Source organism: Aspergillus alliaceus (genome assembly GCF_009176365.1).
Source record: "Aspergillus alliaceus strain CBS 536.65 unplaced genomic scaffold BDW43scaffold_2, whole genome shotgun sequence".
Lineage (NCBI taxonomy): Eukaryota > Fungi > Ascomycota > Eurotiomycetes > Eurotiales > Aspergillaceae > Aspergillus > Aspergillus alliaceus.
This window is the reverse complement of record NW_022474685.1, coordinates 876,827-895,971: the sequence shown is the minus strand read 5'-3', so window position 1 is coordinate 895,971 and position 19,145 is coordinate 876,827. Positions and strand designations below refer to the sequence as shown.

At 46.3% G+C, this 19,145-nt stretch overlaps 5 protein-coding genes across 5 annotated transcripts; 2 read left to right on the top strand and 3 right to left on the bottom strand.

The window, feature by feature from the left end:
* Positions 1-294: 294 nt before the first annotated feature.
* BDW43DRAFT_260440 (uncharacterized protein) lies at positions 295-2,316 on the bottom strand. Its single transcript, XM_032040208.1, has 2 exons — positions 2,067-2,316; positions 295-2,016 (listed from the first exon to the last, which is right to left on the bottom strand). The coding sequence occupies exons 1-2, from the start codon at positions 2,128-2,130 to the stop codon at positions 635-637; spliced, it is 1,446 nt and encodes a 481-aa protein (XP_031905849.1). The 5' UTR covers positions 2,131-2,316; the 3' UTR covers positions 295-634.
* A 1,403-nt stretch (positions 2,317-3,719) lies between these two features.
* BDW43DRAFT_305897 (uncharacterized protein) lies at positions 3,720-4,440 on the bottom strand (the record flags this gene model as incomplete). The annotated part of the gene is made up of 2 exons (XM_032045892.1): positions 3,720-3,911; positions 3,991-4,440. The coding sequence occupies 2 exons, from the start codon at positions 4,438-4,440 to the stop codon at positions 3,720-3,722; spliced, it is 642 nt and encodes a 213-aa protein (XP_031905848.1).
* A 1,481-nt stretch (positions 4,441-5,921) lies between these two features.
* On the top strand, positions 5,922-7,606 carry BDW43DRAFT_296379 (kinase-like domain-containing protein; the record flags this gene model as incomplete). Its single annotated transcript, XM_032044198.1, has 4 exons — positions 5,922-6,102; positions 6,182-6,333; positions 6,388-6,796; positions 6,849-7,606. 4 exons carry the CDS (start codon positions 5,922-5,924, stop codon positions 7,604-7,606), a joined length of 1,500 nt encoding a protein of 499 aa, XP_031905847.1.
* Positions 7,607-12,508: 4,902 nt separating this feature from the next.
* BDW43DRAFT_305895 (uncharacterized protein) lies at positions 12,509-14,221 on the bottom strand (the record flags this gene model as incomplete). Its single annotated transcript, XM_032045891.1, has 1 exon — positions 12,509-14,221. One exon carries the CDS (start codon positions 14,219-14,221, stop codon positions 12,509-12,511), a length of 1,713 nt encoding a protein of 570 aa, XP_031905846.1.
* Positions 14,222-15,105: 884 nt separating this feature from the next.
* Positions 15,106-18,609, top strand: BDW43DRAFT_305894 (uncharacterized protein; the record flags this gene model as incomplete). The annotated part of the gene is made up of 1 exon (XM_032045890.1): positions 15,106-18,609. The coding sequence occupies one exon, from the start codon at positions 15,106-15,108 to the stop codon at positions 18,607-18,609; it is 3,504 nt and encodes a 1,167-aa protein (XP_031905845.1).
* Between the last annotated feature and the right edge of the window lie 536 nt (positions 18,610-19,145).

Genomic DNA, 19,145 nt, shown 5'->3' with positions numbered 1-19,145 from the left:
GGACTTTACGTGACCTGACTAAGGGACAGCAGGGTGGCTGTAAGTTTCTATTCCCCTGAGAGACATATTTATATACACTGCGATTAATATAATCTCTTAGCAACGAGGAAATACCATTTCAAAACTGTTGATCTCAACATGGGGTTTTCCCCTTGTGGCTTGTATGTGTCTACTGACAGGCGAGCTCGTTTAGACAACATGATACCGAATGATGTTGGCTACCCGGCGTGTTCCAATGTGACGGGGGTCTATGAAGAGATAACTTATTTGTAAAAGAGATGTATCCAGAGAGAGGGAAATGTTTTGCGAGTAAAGCATTGTATAGCACTTTATAGAACTCTATCGCTTAATTGATCGAGCCTTGGCTTTTCACAACGAATACTTGTTATCAACATAGCGGGCTTAGGTTCACTACTAGGCTCAAATGACTAAAATATCCAACTCCTTGTTTGGTACGTCTAACCACCATCTATATATATGGTGTTTTCGTAACAAATGTCTCCTACGCGTCCCCTATATTTCACCACAGTCCGTTGCTTTTGCTTGCGCGAAGCTAATAGTGCACAAAGTGCACTGATGCTAATGGTCCGCGCAACCTTGAATACCACCTCTCAATACCGATGTACCAAGCCGCTCACCATCCCAGACTTTCCGTCGACAAGGGCGTCGGTGTCGGCGTCGGCGCACCCACTGAGCCCTGTGGTACTGCTTCTTCTAACCCCAGTATTTCCTCTGCGTTTCCATCCCTGGTAGGCGTTGGGCTCGGAAAGCTAACAGTCCCATCCACTATCGGCACCAAAGTCACAGCTGGGATATACCAACTCCGATCACAGCTCTCCCACTTGGCGTCGATCTGCGTTACCGCATCCGGCATATCGATGAAAGGCAAATAATCATTCCGGATCATTGTACAGGCAGAATCATACACGCCACACTGCGACCCACCCCAATACTGCGGCCAGGGGATTAGAGGCTGTGTATAGTTACCTATCGTCTGAGGGAAAAACTCTGCAAAGTTAAACGGATACGCTGTTCCACGGGTGGGATACCGCGCATTTCTGTGTCCTCTCCGTGAAGTGATGGCTGTTGGATGCACAGAGATCATCTTGTTTTCATGGTATGCGCCACACTGCCCGGCGTGATTACTATTACCCCAGGCGTAAATTGATGTGAAGAAAATATAGGCACTGGGTGAGACAAGAGTTTGACTTCCTAGCAGTGCTGTATTAGGGCCGTTACCAGTCGGTGTAGCGGGGATTGTGGTTCCATTTTGAGCGCAGAGTTCGCCACTGGCGGTTGTAACGGGCCAGTAAAATAGCGTTGCGGTGTCGGGAAGAAAGTGGCAGCTACCGCATTGCTCTGGCCTGTCGCGTGTTGTCATAGGGCAGCGGCCGGGGACGAGGGGACTGTTTGTGTCGCCTGGGACAGAAACGGAGATACTTGACTTGTAGGCAAGTGAGCGGCTTTTGTATGTTTCCCAGACGGCCTTGCAGCCTTCGCGATGAAGATGGCAAGCTGGGGAGCCAGAGGGAGAGTTGTAGAGAGTTGTTGTGATAGTTGTGGGGAGGTAGAAGGTGCTGCATGGTCCTGTGCCAGGGTAATAGTCTGTCACGGTTTCTGGGGGGCCGAGGGCGCGCGCATGCCCGTCGCAAAGTGTGGTAACAGGGCCGGTATGGATATCGTCAGATCTTTCAAGGTGGCTGCTTGTCCTGCAGGCGCCTGTGCTGGTCGGGATTAGTTCCGTTAATGTTGATGTCGCGGTAGGGCCCAGAGACTCGAGGCCGCTTGATCGGGCATCATATTGCATCCATTGCGCTGCGCAGTCGACGTCAGGGTTGTCGGTTGGTCCATAGAGGTAGTTGGTGGAGGTTGGCCAGAATATGCTTGTACCGGAGATGACGAGCCATTGACTGCTGGTGTAGCAAGTTGACTCGCCTGCAGGACTTGGAAAGGCGGGTGATTCTGAGGATGGGACCTGGGAGCCGTCGGCTATGATAGAAGTGGCACGAGAGACTACTACCGCCTTGTTAGTTACGCCTAGAGTAGTTGAAGATAACGGAGCATACGAGGATTGCCCCATGCTGTCCCTAGGAAAGACAGCAACAGGATTGTTGGGACCATTTTGACCATGCGAAAATAAACTTGTTCAATACATGGCAAACGCACTTGAAGTTCAGGCAAGTTAATTCGAGATATTCAAGTACCACGTCCACGTCCCGGATTTTATCTGGATCTGACTGGCATGTTCAATGAACAGAGCAAACCCCGAAAGTTCAGCTGAGCCTGGAATACGCCACTTGGTTCAGTTGTTGTTCCTATTGGTCTGGATTCACTTGCAGGTGCAGAGGATGCGGCTGTGGTTCAAGAAACAGGGGGTTTAGTAGGCTAAAATGCCCGAGTTGCATGAAAACCTAGGGCGGGGAATCGTACCTCTGCCATTACTCATATTGATTAGGGTATGACTTGCCGATAGGTAGGAGAGAGCCAAGAGCGAGAAATCATCCCGCTAAGTTGTATTGCAGAAGGTGTCTAGAAGGGCCGATTATGTATGTTTACTAGTCTTTTTGGTGGGTTCCCGTCTTTCCTTGCGAACCTATCAGGCGAAACTGCCCTTTGACCCCTCCTGGTCCCACCTGGTGGCATAGTCTCGGGAGATTGTGTTCGAGATTCCTGGAAGTCAAGCATGATGGTTATAGTTATATCTGACTTTATAGCTTTACCCTTGACTGGCCGTCGCGTTAACTTGTCATCGAGCCATGAAAATGCCAAGTAGAGGAAGGACATGACCTCCCCAATTTGGCCTGCCACCGATAGTGTCCCTCGTCAATAGTATACTGGACCTGCATTGGATACCGCATCACTAGCAATTAATATCCATGCAGCTACTATTCAGGGTAGCCGAGTTGTTGCGGTCACGAAACGTTGTTGCGCACCTAAGAGACGATCCGATCAGGCAAAGCACAGTTGTTAACAGCGTTAGGGCTAGAACGTTCGGGACTCTGGGAGCCGAAAATATTACTTTCAAAATCATATTGTTTAATATAGTTTCATATATTGTAAATTTTAGGTTTTAATAAAGTCTTCAAAATAAATATAAAATGGCTAACACCTAGTACTGCTATATCATCTCTTTAATTATAGATAATATATACAGAGTAGCTTTAGAGAGACTATATAAGTAAATACGAAAAGTCAATTATAATATAGTAAATATTTTTGGAATTATTAAAAAGTACTTTCTACATTTCACCTAACGTTATCGTAATTCATTATATTCCCATTCTGAGCTTAATGTATTAGGGAAGCGAATTTCTGCGATGTTCTGAGTAGCAAGGAAATACTTTTCACTACTTTCTACAAACTTTCCCCCTTTTGTTGTGACTTTCTAAGCAATATATGTGTTTGTAAGCATGGGGAGCTACGTTTCGCGAACGGAACATCAGCAAGGGAGCTACCCTCAGCTTAGTGTAACGATATGAAATAGTCTATATGAAGGATTTGAACATATAGTGGCGTTGATCCCAAGCCGTCCCTGCTGTCCCGGCTCTCCGAGCATATTCATGAACCGTTCGTAGCAGACTACCTCGCCGTCCGCCTACCGTACATCAAGGTAAGTTCCCGACGTGCCAATGCTGGTTAGATGCAGCTAAGAACCCACAATCTTGCTGATGGAATTGCTAAACATGTCCAGAAATCTGAACTCATTCTCAAAGTTCTTTTCAGGGTCCATGCACAACGCACTCGATGATTTTCAACAGGAGATCTTCCAGAGCAGTTGGCTGCAGAAGATTTTCCTGTCGGAGGATCTTTGTGGTAACCTTTCCAAGCATGTCGGTCATATCGTATCTGTCTAGGTCGTCTGGCGAGCATGCTCCTCTTAGGGGAAAGGTCGAAACAACCACGTCTGCATTCTATCAGCATTTCCCATCAGGCAGAATACAATGCACAGTAATGCTGCGAGTAAGCGAGGCAGACTCACTGCCTATGCACCAAAGCCACAGCTGGTTGACTATCAAAACGACGGGCTGTTTCCGATTGTCTTGACTTTTCGTCCCAGATTCTGGCACCCAGTAGTATCTTCGAAGCCTGGATTCGAGTCAATGTCACTCCAAACTTGTCAACTTGAATTCGCGTCACCTCGAACACATCTTCCACCACCACCGGGGTAGAAGAAAGAATGCTCTCGGAATTACCCGAGGTTTCGAACAATACAGCGGTAAGATGTCTAATAATTGCTTTAGTAGCAGAGGACAGCGGAAACTTATCCTTGACCATTGCGAGCGCGAACCCTAAAGGTTTGTTTTTTATATTACGCTTGAGTAAATTCCAGTCGAGCCCATGGCGGATCAGCGCCTCTACTATATCCGGATAGCCATGCGAAATCGCCTCGTAGAGTATCAACGCAGTCTCCTCTGCGGGGATGACCTCCGCTCCCACCATTTCCACATTTTTTTGAGACGCTTCTGATGAGCTGTACGCTTGCTTCAATTTCATCCCGCATAACGCCCCTGGTGGCGAGCTCTTTCCGAAGCCTGTCTTTCAAATCACGATGGTAAGAGAGCAGCGTCACGACTATGTCAGCATTGGCCCTGCATGCCGCGAGCTCAAGAGAAAGATTCACTTCAAGATCGCCTCGATCGACCAAGGAAGCTTTCCACATCGCCGAGTACGGCGAGACGTGCTTAATGGTACATTTCGTTCGGGAAGCTGGTTAACTTGTGGACTCATGCTGGCATATTACGTCGACCGCTCCTTTGCTGCCATGGAATGTGGACCAGTGAAGCCATTGTCTGACTTGATTTCGTTCTAGCCATGTAGTTCCAGCCGCTTACGAGCGCCCAGACAGCCATTCAGCCATGTTCTGCTATACGAGCACGTGAAGCAAGGATACCGATGGTCTAAGTTCCTGAGAAGCTTTGAAGCAGTTCTGCAAATGAGTCCACTTCGAGAACAGAATGGGCTTTCTCTCCCAGCTGGTTGATTTATCGAATTCTCCGACCAAGCCCCTAAGATCATTCTTTGGTTTTAGCTTGGACATATGCAAGATCAGGTATCTGGCAGTATACTCTAGCCCAGGGCAATCACCTAGTGCGCATCAAAGGTCGAGCCTTGTCGGTTCCGTTATCTCCTGGGTGTCTGGGGACCTGCAAATACCGCATCCAGGCGTCGCGGTAACTCGATAGGTACGTTTCAGGAACTGAATTCCGGCCCTTAAGAACGAGGTGTGACCCTGCTCGAGATATTCTTCGCGGTGTAGCCGAATCATCTGGAAAAAAAGAGTTCTGCGCAGGCATTCGACTCCAGGTAGATACGGAGGGATGAGGCGACTTGTTCTGGCCGCACCGTTATCCTGGGAAACAGATCTCACCCCCAATAGGCTACATGAAGTAACTATAACAGCGGACATCGTATCGCCGACATCGTCCTGGAACCGGGCCGCGCACAACCCCTCTAGAATCAATGGCCTTTAGGCAGTAAGCAGCCATTGCAAAGTGGAAAGAGTCCTCAATCTGGCGCGCTGACGGATATCTAATGTGGCGTGGATGGTCCGGTGCCACATTTCGCAGACAGATCCAAGAAGCCGTGCAGTGTTTTGTCTCAGAGTCCTAAGAATGATTCGCTAAAATTTATCGTCGAGCCTGTCTTCTATCCAAGGAAACGTCTCCTGAATCATCTACAGTAAAGATACGTGCCTAGAGTCTTGAATCTGAAGAACAAGGGACCGCACAAACTCCGAAACCTGGCCGCGAGAAAGAGAAACAGGGAAGCCCAACACAAGGACTTTTTCCATTTAGCGACTCTTGCAAGGTGGTAGGATTTTGCATTACTGAATATGCAAGATAGATCTTGCCGCATCTTGGAGAGCCAATGATGCAGAGGGCGCTCTGCCCTTGCTTGATCCACTCGAGAGATTCGGGTGCATGGTAGAGCCAGAGACAAGTACCCAAGTCAGTTCAGACTTCTCAGGAGTGATCGAAGTGCGTCTCTCTACGAGTTCTGGCGAAGACTCGTTCCGCATCACTTTGGGGCGGACTCCCGTCTTGCCCTTCAATCTATCTTCGTATTTCTTCCCATTCTTCATCTTCAGTGGACTCACCCATGGTATCTTGCAAATTCCAGAATATGTTTCAACAGGAAGAAACGGACTCTAATTGTTCTTATCTGATCTTTAATATTATAGGTGTGAAGCTTCTTAAGTGTGTCGAAGGGCAATTCAACAAAGCATTTATCTTGACTATGAGCTCCGGCGATGTAATTGTTGCTCGATTACCATATTCAAACGCAAGTCCAGCCTTCTATGCAATCATGTCGGAGATTGCGACACGTAATTTTGTAGGTCTAATTGATATACTATACGTCCTTTCCCAGAGCTAACGCAACGCAAAGTTACGGGACGTCTTAGACATCCCTATCCCTCGTGTCTATGCTTGGTCAGCTGAGGCATCTAACCCAGTCGGTGCTGAGTACATTATCGAGGAGAAAGCTACAGGGCAGCCATTGGGCAAACTTTGGGATACATTACCTATACCAGAACGCCTGGAAGTAGTGAACCAAATCGTGGCTGTGGAGAAGAAACTCGCCTCAATCCCTTTTCCAAAACATGGATGCATTTATTATGAGTCGGATCTAAAGTCAAGGTCTCTCATATATGAGCGGCTGGATATACTAGAAGGCTTGGCTTCAGTATCATCTCTCTGTCATAAGAGCGAACTACCGGGCTTTGTAATCGGGCCATCAAGCAATCCAAGGCTTTGGGAAGGGAAAAGAGCAACCATGAACATTGACAGAGGTCCATGTATACTATTCTCGGGCATAATTATCCTAATCACAGGCTAGTGTGTTTGCAGGGAATAACGCCGCTGATTATGCCACAGCTATCGGAAAGAACGAACTTGAATGGGCAACATCTTATGCAGAGCCAAGATTGAATTATCATCGGCCGTTGGAACACTTTGAAACGCCAGATGATTATATTTCGCTTATAAAGCGCTATATAACAATTGCTTCATACTTAGTGTCCACTTCAATGGACACAGAGCAGACAAACAGGATCTCACACCCAGACTTGCATCTCGACAATATATTTATTGATCCGAAGACAAACAAAATCACTTGCATAATTGACTGGCAGCACGTTTCTGCTTCCCCCAGGATTCTGCAAAAGCTTTATCCACAGATGCTAGAAATCTCAGCCGCTGAGCAATCAGATCAATACAAACATGAGAAAATGCTTCTCGACCACTATTGTGATGCAGTTAAAGAAGCAGGTCCAAAGCACTGGAAGGTACTTTGTGAACCACATCTCACTATTAGGATCGACCCTATTTTTTTGGTCCCTGGCTGTTGGGACCGAGAAGATCTCTTCTCGCTACGCAATGCATTGATTACGGCTGTGGCTCGTTGGGACAATATTAACCATCATAAAAATCCATGTCCTGTCAATTTCACGGATGAAGAACTACTACAACACCAAAACGAGATGGAACTTATTAAAGGGATCTCAGCCGTCATGCACCAGCTGCAGGATGAAGATCTTATTCCGCTGGGAGGCATGGTACGTCCGCAGTATTACGAACGTGCTAAAGAACTGAACAACATATGTTAACAAAAATTTGTTGACTTGGCGGAAAACAACAAACAGAGGGAACTGCATAAGAAGGTTTGGCCTTATGTTTGACACAGTGTATATGTTTTGATTTCGTGATGGCATTAGAGACTTTACTTGATTCGGAGTATCTAATAGTTTGAATGATTGATTGGGAATTCACATACGCTGCACCTTCTGAGTTTACTTGCACACCTACTTGAGAAGCCGGAGTTCTGGGTCGAGAGTACCACCAGCTGGGTGAGGGCCTATGAAGCACCCTTTGATATATTCTTAAGTGCCCTACGCAAGCAGGAAGATATCCGTATTGATCGAGGTGACTTGAAGAGAAATCAGAAACTGTCTGCCTGTATGGAGTAAAAATGGGCCACAGGACGGCTCTGGGTGTTATATGCTGCCGCAAGAAGCTTTGCATTAGATGTTCTATTCAGGCAGATACTCGATGGTGTTTACTTTGGTTCTCGTTCTAGCTGGGACGAAGGTTGCGAACGACGGATGCAGTTGCTAAGCCCGAATGACCGGGTAGAACTTGAGGTTTTGGTGGGACAAAAGCTATCGGCTGCAGAAAGCAAGACTTAAAAGTTGTCTTGTATTTTGAATATTGATAAAAGATCATGTCTTGATAGATATGGCATAATATACTCTACAGTAGGCGTACACGGAAATTAAGTATATAAGGCTCCCCATCTCAATAGAACGTATGAATCTACCTCCAGCAACAGCTAATCCATTCCCCCCCCCCAATGTGAAGGTGCCAAATGTGGGCGGCGACCAGTTGATCGTCTCGCTTCGCAATATTCGCGTATCACTATGCCACGCGTCTTGGAGCAGGTGTTCATGGCATGGAAAAATCCAGCAAGATTCTTAGAAAGCTGTTCAGGGCCGTCCGAAGCAATACACTCATATTCTCTTAGGGGTATCTGTTGTATTCTCCGGAGACATAATCATTTTCTTAAGGAAGATCGAATTCGGTTCCGTATAGGCTGCGTGATATTCTATATGCTGTTTGAACGGTGTCAGGAGGGGCTTACTTACCATGTATGCCACACCACACACGCTATTCCTCAGTCAACCTTCCGGACAGGCACCGTGCTCGCTCACATAATCAATGAATCGAATATGCTATCCCCTGATAAGGCTGTTGACGAGGCAGAATTAAATAGATGGGTAGGGTGGGACAAGCGTTACCAACTTTTATCAAGACAATTGGGCGGACCAGGAAATTTGTTCCTCCTTCCAGACGAAGATACGGAGCGTTTGTCTGTCAAGCCTCGAAGCCATTTTTGCAACTATGTCTGACATGTGAGGTAGCTAAGCTGGTATCATAATGCCCCAAAGGGCTGGGTCTCCAGACGCAGTTCCCTTATCTACTCCCTTCTAAACCGAGGTATACACAAACTTGCACTCGATATTAATGTCCACAGGACCGCACGCAGTATTTTGGAATATTATTTGAATGGACTGGCTTCCAGCTTTGCCGAGAGAGTAAGAAGCGGGTTCATTTTGAATGTGGTAGAAAGGTGACAAGATATTGAGGACCTTATCCTGCTTGGTGAGCGATTACTATAAAATATACTGCCTGCTCTTTTACTTACATTATAAGTTAAATGGCCGTCAAAACCTACTGATACCATCGCTAGAGCTCCTATCAGCAAATCTGCTGCAAGTGTCGATAATCTTGTTGTATATTCCAACAAATGTTCCTGTGCTGGATTACCCCAAAGTACTGCCACCTCAGATACGGATTCTGAACTCAATGGCGGCAGCGCACGCAAAAGACGTTGTATTGGCACAGGTACCTCTTGGTCTCTCAATATTCAGGGCCCATCGTATATTAACAGTACTCACAGCATTCCGCTTACTGAAGCTCGAACAGCCAACCACAATGGCATTATTGTTTCAAAACAAGGAATTCCTTGATGTCTTAGGGCCGAAAGGTAATGATCATTAATCCCATTTAAAAGCCACTGTATGTTGATTGTTGTCTTGCAGGGCATAACAATCACAATGTCGTTCCTTCTATCGGCACTATTTTGAATGCTATTCCAGATAGACTCTCGAGTAAGCTTCATGTAAATTATCTAAAAAGAAATACTGACGGACGCAGGCTCGGCCTATCTTGTCGCCGGTATTCCCTCAGAGGCAGCAGAGTCTCCCGTCAGTAATTCTCTACAAATGACAGACTCAACGGAGCAATATTCAAATTGGCCGTCCTTACACTGTGAGTTCTTTAACTTTAATCAAGGAGCTGTTGGCCCATTCTCCTAACATCAGTTTAGATAACTCCTATCGGATGCTTTGTACCGATAGCCATATAGACGCCAATTTAGAATCCCGGCTACGCCTCCAGGACTTTTCGAGGGCAGAAGTAAATCAAGAATTTTATTCAGCCCATGCAAGTCAGTCACTTGGGCTGAAAGGCACCGCCAAAAAGCTACATCCTGAGAATTCTGTCTTGCAGTTAAACGCTGCTGGTGATGTTGACTCCTGGTCAAACTTCATCTCTGGAAACTCTCAATCACAAGTAGTAGTAGCAGACCAAGTAAGCGATCAAGCCGAGGCGCTTGCACTACAGGCGTGGCGTGCCCTCGAGTGTCAGGAGGACATTGGCAGGGTTGATATGCGATGGGGCCTAGATGGCAGGCTATATGTCCTCGAGATAAAGGGCCTCTAGGAAGCACAGCCCACTACGCACAAACTCAGATAAATGCTATTCCCGGCATGCGGCCGCTCTGGTCGACCGTCAACAAGACGACAGAGGCTCAAGGGATCAGCCGTCAAGAACTGACCGAGGCGGTGCCGGAGAGTGCGTTGGAAAGGTACCCGCAATTGAGGTGTACGAACTAGCTGCAAATTTCTCATTATGTTGCCTTCATTCATTACTCTTGCCTTCGGGGTCCTTCGAAATATCATGCAGACCTCACAAAAGACCTATCACCCTGAACACACAGCGATGGGAGTACCTTGCCTTGCCTTGCCATGCTTTGGACCCAAGCCAGAATTAGACCCAAATTTTCATGTAGAACAGCGAATTATAAGAGCTTTCTCACAAAATGACATCGAGCTATGCTTCCTTTCCTCCTTGTCCGTCCTAGAATCCCGTTCTCCTCTCCAAACCCAATGCACAACCAACTTGAATAACTTACATCTGCGTGCTAAGCAAATACCATCTCTCAAACTCCCTTGGTAATATCCTCTTCTTAGCCAGAAATACCCCTCCTTCCAGGCCGGGATACAGCACCTCTAGGATCAAATTCACGATTACTCTCCGCCGAGACCGAAGGACGTCACGGGTGGTGACTAAGATATAAACCAGCTGTATGTGATGCAATGTATACCGAGTTTCTTAGGATATCGTTGATAGCCTAAGTAGAGTGGGGGCCAGCCTAAAAAAGCCTTTATTTGCTTCTTTTACTCCCCAGATGTAGGAAGTATGCAGCGAAGTCGATGATTGTGAAGGTTATCGGATGTTGATTGGATTTTAAAGTCGTCAGTTTGTTAAACCAGGGCGCTTTTAAAGACCAATATGATTTCTTACTTGTTGAACTAGCTTGATCTAACTAAACACATCAAGTTTTGATGGGAAAGCAAGAACAATAGGGGAGAAAATAGACAATATAAGTTTTCCTTGAATCAATTCTGATACATACGACCACAGGGTGTGGAGAACAGGGCTTCCCGTCCGCTCAGCCGTACTTAAGCCACACGCCGGCCGGTTAGTAGTTGGGTGGGTGACCACCAGCGAATCCCGGCTGTTGTATGTTTTTCTTTTTTCTATTCGAATCTTGGTGGATTGTCCTTGCTTAGTATTTTGTTTCACCCTATTCACCCTCGTTCGCCTGAAGCCTCCCTTGCCAACCTGAACCACCCCGAACCCCAATAGATCTCACCCAGTGACCCCGGTTCCTGTCATCTGGCTGACGTGTTCTTTTCCGCGTCGCTCACCAAAGTTAATTCATTAGACGAGGCCTGCTGACTGGCATATTTCGCACCCCTGCTGACCTGCTGTTGACCGGGATCTTGCCCAGTCGCAGGGCGTCAGGCCGTACTGTCTGCAGTTCCGGCAGTGTCATTGACGCCACGGTGTCTCAGCGGCTCTACCTCGCCACCTCACTTATCAGACAGGAAGCTAAACATGGCTGGCTTGATAAGCTGCTTGGTGTGGGAATGCACATTCCTGCTTCTATTGTTAGCGAGGAATATTATTTACTATGATCTAGTGGATGAGCCTACTACTATTCGAAAACATCCTCAAGCCAAGAAAATGATCGAGGATTTTAACAAGGAGACCTGTCCCACAATGGTAAACTACACTTAATGAACTTCACAATGTACCTACGCTACTGGTTAAATAAGAAAGCTTTTGGTTACCTGTAGAGATAACTCAGGATTCAGATTAATTTTATCAAATTACCGTGAAATCAGGTTGTTTATTGAGCATATCTATTCAGGTTACCAAGACCCGTATAAAAAACAGTAATTTTATCCTGGTTAATCAGTACTTTTATGTATCTTCGCATCCTAATATGGAATTGTATGCTAAAATAGGTTCTTGGCGGGTAACCCGCGGGTCGAACCCCCTAAACCCCGTGGGTTTGCAGGTTTGTCTTGGGGTGAGTGGGCCTGAACCCGACCTGTGGCCAGGCCTACAGCAGACACAAGAAAATCCTGTAGTTACATATACGAAATTATATAACATATACCAACACAGCGGATGTTGGTTGGAGAATGACTTCATTATGAGAAACTGATATTTTATTGGACAGCTCATGATTAACTAGTTTTGCTCTTATCACTGCAATTCATTGCCAAATCACGGACACATCTGATATCACTTTTGGCCTGCCAATTGATCTACAGACCATACAGAAGCCCCATGGTGCTATAGCAAGCTCTGTAATGTTACCGAGGATCGGAGTAGGAGATAGATGCAAGCAAGTCCTGGTGCTCGGAGAAGCAAGGATCCTTAAAGATAAAGACTTTCCCTCCAGGAAATACATAATCTTGGATGATGGAGGTCGGTATGACCTTGAGTTGATAGGCCGCTATGCGTGCATTTTCGGCGGACTTCTCCATGGCTTCGTTGAAGCCGTTGGCAAAAAGTATGTCTTTCCATTCTGGAATACTAATTTTTTTAGATTTGTCGTTCACGGGGGCCACATTTAATTTGGCCTCCAGTTCACCATAGCTATTGACACCGAGGGAGTAGGTCTCTGTAATCGATTTGTCGATAATGTCTGCTTCACCATTCCAGACATTCAGTCGGACTTTAAGGTGTATCACTTGTCGCTGGGTGAGGATAATTGTATCATTAATAAATTCGACATCGAGGTAGTACTGAGTCTTTGAAGTAGACTTATATATTATACCAGAGCTATCTTCTGCCTCCTCAGATATCCATTTGAAAGTAATGACCTTTGTACCCTTAGGGCAGAGGTCAATTGTCACATCAGGTGGTGGATCAGTTGCCTTCCACTCAACTTCCACTGTTTTCGGATGAACTTTGAGAATGGGTTTGATCTGGACGCAGGCTTTCCGCACATAAGGATGAAGCTTTGAAATAAGAAAACGAGCCAAGCTGTTCCGGTTAACCGCGAGCGCCCCATCGCGACTTACAAGCTCGCCCTTGTCGACCCAATTCCAGGGAAATTGGGTGGCATTCCGCAGCTTACGACCATCCGCCACACACAAGTAGTTGAGAGTAGTGGCCCTCTGCTCCAGATCATCAGGCTTCATTATTTGATAGCCCTGTGAGTCAACATAGGGATTGACATTATATTCGAAATCCGTCACTTTCAAGGTCGGATTTGTTGTCTGAGGCCGTTCCCTGATCACAATGCCCAATAGCGGTTCCCCTTTTGATTTCATCTTTTGAAAATACGGACCGAGGAAGCTCTTCTGAAGCATTTTATAGGCGTCATCGTTCTTTGAAAGGCCATCGATTATAGGCAGAGTGTTTGTCAGATTCGCATTTTCAAGATCAAGCAGTAGTTGCTGGATGGAAAAGATCGTAGCACTGGCTTCATCTTGTCGCCGCTTGAGCGGTTCTGTCCTTTTCTGAACCTCCGCTGGAAGCATTCCATATCCGGATTTGAAATCAAGATGACGGATACCTAGTTTTACCTCGCTAGTGAAAATCCACGGCTGGTCCTTCTTCTGGGAGACATTAATCCACCGAGGCTTGTCATATGTACTGGGAATGAGTGCCACGACCTGAAATTCGGCACAGAACATTTTGAAATTAACACGGCTTGCATCAGAACCTAGTTTGACCACATCTGGCACTTTACTTGGGTCGTTCATGGGAAAGCCGAGGCGAGCCCGCCAGGCTCTTGTAAACCGAGCCTCTTTGATCTTCTTGACTCTAGGATCATGTTCCTCGTCAACATCATGAGGGATGTCGAAAGGATTCACATTTTCGCTTTTCTGCAGGAGATCCCCGAGCTTTATTGAAACATCATTGCCGTGCTGATCCACGTAGCAGTCGATGACCTCAGGTTGCTTAAGCCCGAATAGATATTGCTTCATTGTTGTATTGATGCTTTCCTGGGTGGTGGCAACGACAAAGTCGTAGCAATTGTCAGACGACAGGTAGGAAGCAGTGCGACTTGCCATGACCGCTGAGGGTTTGCAACACAATGATAAAATGATTTCTAGAGTATGCCGGTGAGAAAGCGATGTTTGTTAGCTTCTTTCTCCAGAAAAGTCGAGTTCTAAACAGGGCCTTTTGTACAGTTATCAATGTTACATGACTTCCATCCTTTCACTAGTCATCAATCGCCAATCCAATGTGGAGAGCTGAAATGACGACACCATCCCTGTTGAGGAGAGGAGGTCATGCATATCTAGTAGCTGATATTATGAGTTATACAAGGGCCACGCCATGGTTTTAGTGTTATTTGCTTATCTACTACTTATCTCTTTTCCGGGTTATTAATTTAATATGGAGAGCTGAAATGATATCATCTCTGTTAAAAAGAGGAGATCATGCATTTCTAGTAGCTGATATTATAAGGTATACAAGGGCCACACCATGGTTTTAGTGTTATTTGCTTGTCTACTACTTATCTCTTTTCCAGGTTATTAATTTAATGTGGAGAGCTGAAATGATATCATCTCTGTTGAAAAGAGGAGGTCATGCATTTCTAGTAGCTGATATTGTAAATTGTACAGGGGCCCGGACAGGGTCTTGATTTTCTCTTGACTGACTCGCTTTTGAATGCCCAATCACCCAAATGTGCTAATGAATTTTGTTACTGGATTATTTGAATGGCTTTTAACAAGGGAGGGCCAAACTATTACATCTGCAACCCACTGTATAGCAGAATTGCGACCTGCAAAGTTGATAGAGTAGTGTATATATACTGTTTTCTTGCCGCCTGAGCAAAGTGAATTCAAAGATATACGACTCTTCTCTCGGTCCCTTATATCTAGGCTCTTGGTCTACTGCACAACTAGTGCTTCTGTTATCACATCGTTAAATACTCTACTATCTCAGAATGCGGATCTTGGCACAGTCCGAGCTGATGAAAAACCAAAAGCATGCCGTGGTCATGGGGCCACAGCATGACTTCCAAGTTCTCCAGACCTTGGAAGGAGATGCACTATTTTTCTCTATTGGAGACAACGGTGTCTTCTACATGACACGCGAGGCACGCGCATCAGAAAGTGGCTGGAACCGAATCAACCTTTGCCACACGATTCCGAAAGGACACAGCAACGCAGCCACAGGCAGTGCAAAGGCGTTTGCTATTTCCCAAAACCCACAGAACCTCGCCGTTGATGTGGCTCTCGTGCTGACGCAAGGTGGTAGCGATTCGTTATATATATCAAAGAACAATCCTACCACCACTGACCACTGGAGGGAAAGGGTCTCCTGGATACCCATCCCCTTCGACTCTACCTCTATTCCGGTACCCCCGTCGCTCCAGATAGTAGATCTGTACATGATGACCATGCCATCAGAGGCTGGACCCGGCACCCTGACTTGTTTTGTGGATATTCTGCGCGCACACAGCGACGGCTTTCAGCTTTTGGACCGCTACAACATTGAGCCTGATTTGACTGTTAAGTGGGTAAAGCACACACTGCCTAATAATGTCGAAGCAGGCTCCATATCAAGCTGCTTGGGACGCCGCCCGGAGGATCCAGTGAGCGGAATATATACGTTTGGAAAGATTGGAGGTTCAACCAGTCTTATCTTCACGCCGGCGAAGAATGTCTGGTCCGCTCATTCACCCCCAAAGTCAACCCGTCTTGTTCATCCGACAAGAACAACATCCATTGCATCCACCCTAAATAAGAATAGATGCACAAACCTCTTTCTTGCTGCCGAAGGTGGGCTTTACCTTTTCCAGCCTAATCAGCAGAAAGAGGGAGCAACGCCGACTCTCGTACTCCCCTCATTCCCCGTGTGTGGAACCAACACGTTTGCTGGAACGTCGACCCTTCGAGCAGGTACTGTTGGCAAAAGCACGGCTGTGTGGGGTCTGAACCCTCAGCAAGATTTGGTGTACACTACCTGTCCTACTGGCCACGAGGCAGATCCTAAGATGTGGTCGGCGCCCATCCGTATTTGCTCCAAAGTTTTACATTTTGCATTTTACCTTAATATTAAAGCCTCCATGAATATCCTCTTTGCACAAGTTGAGGGAGGAAAACTCTTGCAGTTAACACAGGATCCTGGTATCAGCACCTGGTGCCAGCGAAGTATTACATTGCCTACCACATATTTGGACGACGTTGTGGAATGCACGACATTCACCAGCCATGTTAGGATCACTGATGACAATGGAATGCTGGCTAGCGAGAAACCCGTATTTATTCGATCAACTCAGCCAGTGTCAGTGTATATCAATAACGTCTACTTTAAGCTCGATTCGAGTTCATCTGTAGAGGTGAAGACAGATGCAACTGGCTCTCTCGCCATAATCCAGGAGACTAATTCCCTTCCTGCAATTTGTCTACAAGTCATCTGTGAAGATCAAACCGTCAAACTCGACCCCCAGTCCAAACTTATAGAAAAACTTTCGGCTGTTACTTCGGGGAATGATCTAACTAAGATTCGTATTACAGATGCGCAAGGAGATACTCACCCATTGGTCTCCCCCGATGTATCAGACAATGATAAGCAAGTGGTTGCATCATGTGTATCTCAGTTATTAAAGGCTAGGTCTACCCTTCCCTCTGACGGGTCCATAAAAGCAACCACCCTCGAGACCAGGGCCTCGATGCTGGAGGCATCCTACTGGGGAGTAGCTCGAGACACAAAGACGAATGCTTTACGCTATGTTGAAGGGGACAATTCATGCCTAAGCCTATTGTTCAATCAAACAGGCTGCTCCTCTCTGCCAGTGGTGGAGCTTGTGGCAGATGACGCTCTGGGTGCAATCTCAACCGCAGCTGGAGACCTTTTTAATTTCCTCAGAAGCGTCTGGGAAAATGTTGAATCATTCTTCGTGAAAGAAATAAACGGGATTTCCCAGTTCTTTGCCTGGATCGGCGGCAAAATTTATACAACTGTCCTTGACTGCCTTACTGCTGTTAGCGATGCAATCGAATTTGTATTCAAACATATCAATGTCTCTTTTGAAAAATTGGTAGCCTGGCTAGGCTTTTTATTCAATTGGGATGACATCCTCCGTACACATAGGGTGATCAAGAATGTCCTCAGGCAATACACCCGGAAACTGGTGGACGAGGTGGACAATTTAGAGGACCAAGTACACCGGGGGTTCGAGGAGCTAAAGCAAAATATCCATTCCTGGGCTGATCTACCAGACTCTGGGCAGACAGTCGCTGAACAGCAGAGAAACGCTCCAGAAGTGCCGGGTTCAGACAGCCCCCAGTGCAACTGGGCGCTCTATCATACCGCCAACGCATTTCCAAAGACAGATCAAAACGTTCATTATGAGCGCAGAGAGGCAAGTAATGCTGATGGAGACTGGCAACCTCTCATAAACACTTTAGATGAAGAGAAGAAGGTGATCATGAATACTGGGAAACAAATTAAAGAACTAGCCGGCCAGATCCAAACAATGTCGCCGATCAAGATCATCCAGAAGATCATAGGAATATCTGGGGAATTTATAGTGGGTTCAGCTGAAAACCTGGTCCTCGAGCTGCTGGAAGGGGTAAAGCAGGTCATTAAAGGCATCTGGGAGCTGCTCGACGCTCCGTTAGAAATTCCTATCATCTCGCCTATATACAAGATGATTACCAAAGGAGACACTCTCTCCTGCTTGGATCTGGTCTCTCTGATTGCAGCCATACCCGGGACGATTATCTTCAAGCTGCTGACCAGCCACACACCTTTCCCGAATAACTCTTACACTCGATCTTTAAGTATGGCATCCAGCTTCTCTGAGATATCATCTTTACTATCCGAGGAGCAGTCATCATATTATTTGATGTCTTCCCTCCAAGCGGAGAAGCAAGTCACGCTAAAATTGACTCCCTATCAACAATTGACAGGAGTACTCAAGCTATCCTCGGTCCCTATCGGCTATGCCTCTCTCTGGTTAGGGTTTTACAAGCGGGCGGTAGGTAATACCAGCAGCCCAATTCGGGGGATCTCGGTGGCCCTTTGGGTCGCAAATGCCACACCGGCCATATCAGCCAATTTCCCAACTCCCAGCGGGTGGACTTTGTTTGGCGACGGGATTATGACCACTGGGTTTATAAAAATCATCGTTGACAATTCTGGCCTGTCTGTCCGGCCCTGGAAGGATTACATTTCTCCTATTATGACTGCAGTGCTTGGGTTGCTGGGGCTTTTCCCCTCAATTGGCGGGTACATTGCTAAAAAGGGACATAAGACTAGTGACGGTCTCGCCCTAACGGCGAGCATCTTCTCTAGTGTCGGTAGTGTGTTATACCTTGGTACCCTTAAAGAATTTGGACCGGAAATTGTTGCCACAAGTATCGTCTTATCTTCGGGCTGTGCTGTCATCGGAAACTCGGTCTCAACCATTTCGGGAGTCTCCTTGCTCTCTGGGGCTTAATTGACATCTTTGCCTATATATATAGAGTGACCCTATGCCCTGAAACGAACAAAGTGAGAGAAAGGGGTGTACTTTTGGCCATGCACCCCCTGCTCCAATTTTAACTTCTCGCGATAATATGATTGGCGGGGTTGAATACGACACCTGCTGTTGTTGAGAACCTGATGGAGCATTGCTGCCTAGGATGGGTATATACTAATCACTGAACTTTATCAACATATGTTTATGGTCCAAATGTTAGACTTTTTGGTGGCATTCCTCAAATAATTTTTGATTGACTAGTAGTTAGGCTCCTGCACTACATTTATAAGCGCAAAACAGAGGTGTCAGTATCTATTTGTGACATTCTCTAAAAGTTGAATTACAAATCCAACAATGCTGGATACCATGAAAATCCCCCTGCAGAATGTTATCACATATTCTAATAACTCAAATACTGTTGTCGTGATGCCCCTGAAAGCAGATAATGGCAAGATTTTAGTATATTAGGTCACAAGTCTCACCCCTAAAGAACCTCTGGTGTGACTGCTGAACTG

Coding starts and splice junctions, on each gene's coding strand:
- BDW43DRAFT_260440 (XM_032040208.1), bottom strand. CDS start 2,130: ATGGTCAAAATGGTCCCAACAATCCTGTTGCTGTCTTTCCTAGGGACA. Junction 2,017..2,066: donor GACAGCATGGGGCAATCCTC/GTATGCTCCGTT, acceptor ACAAGGCGGTAG/TAGTCTCTCGTGCCACTTCT.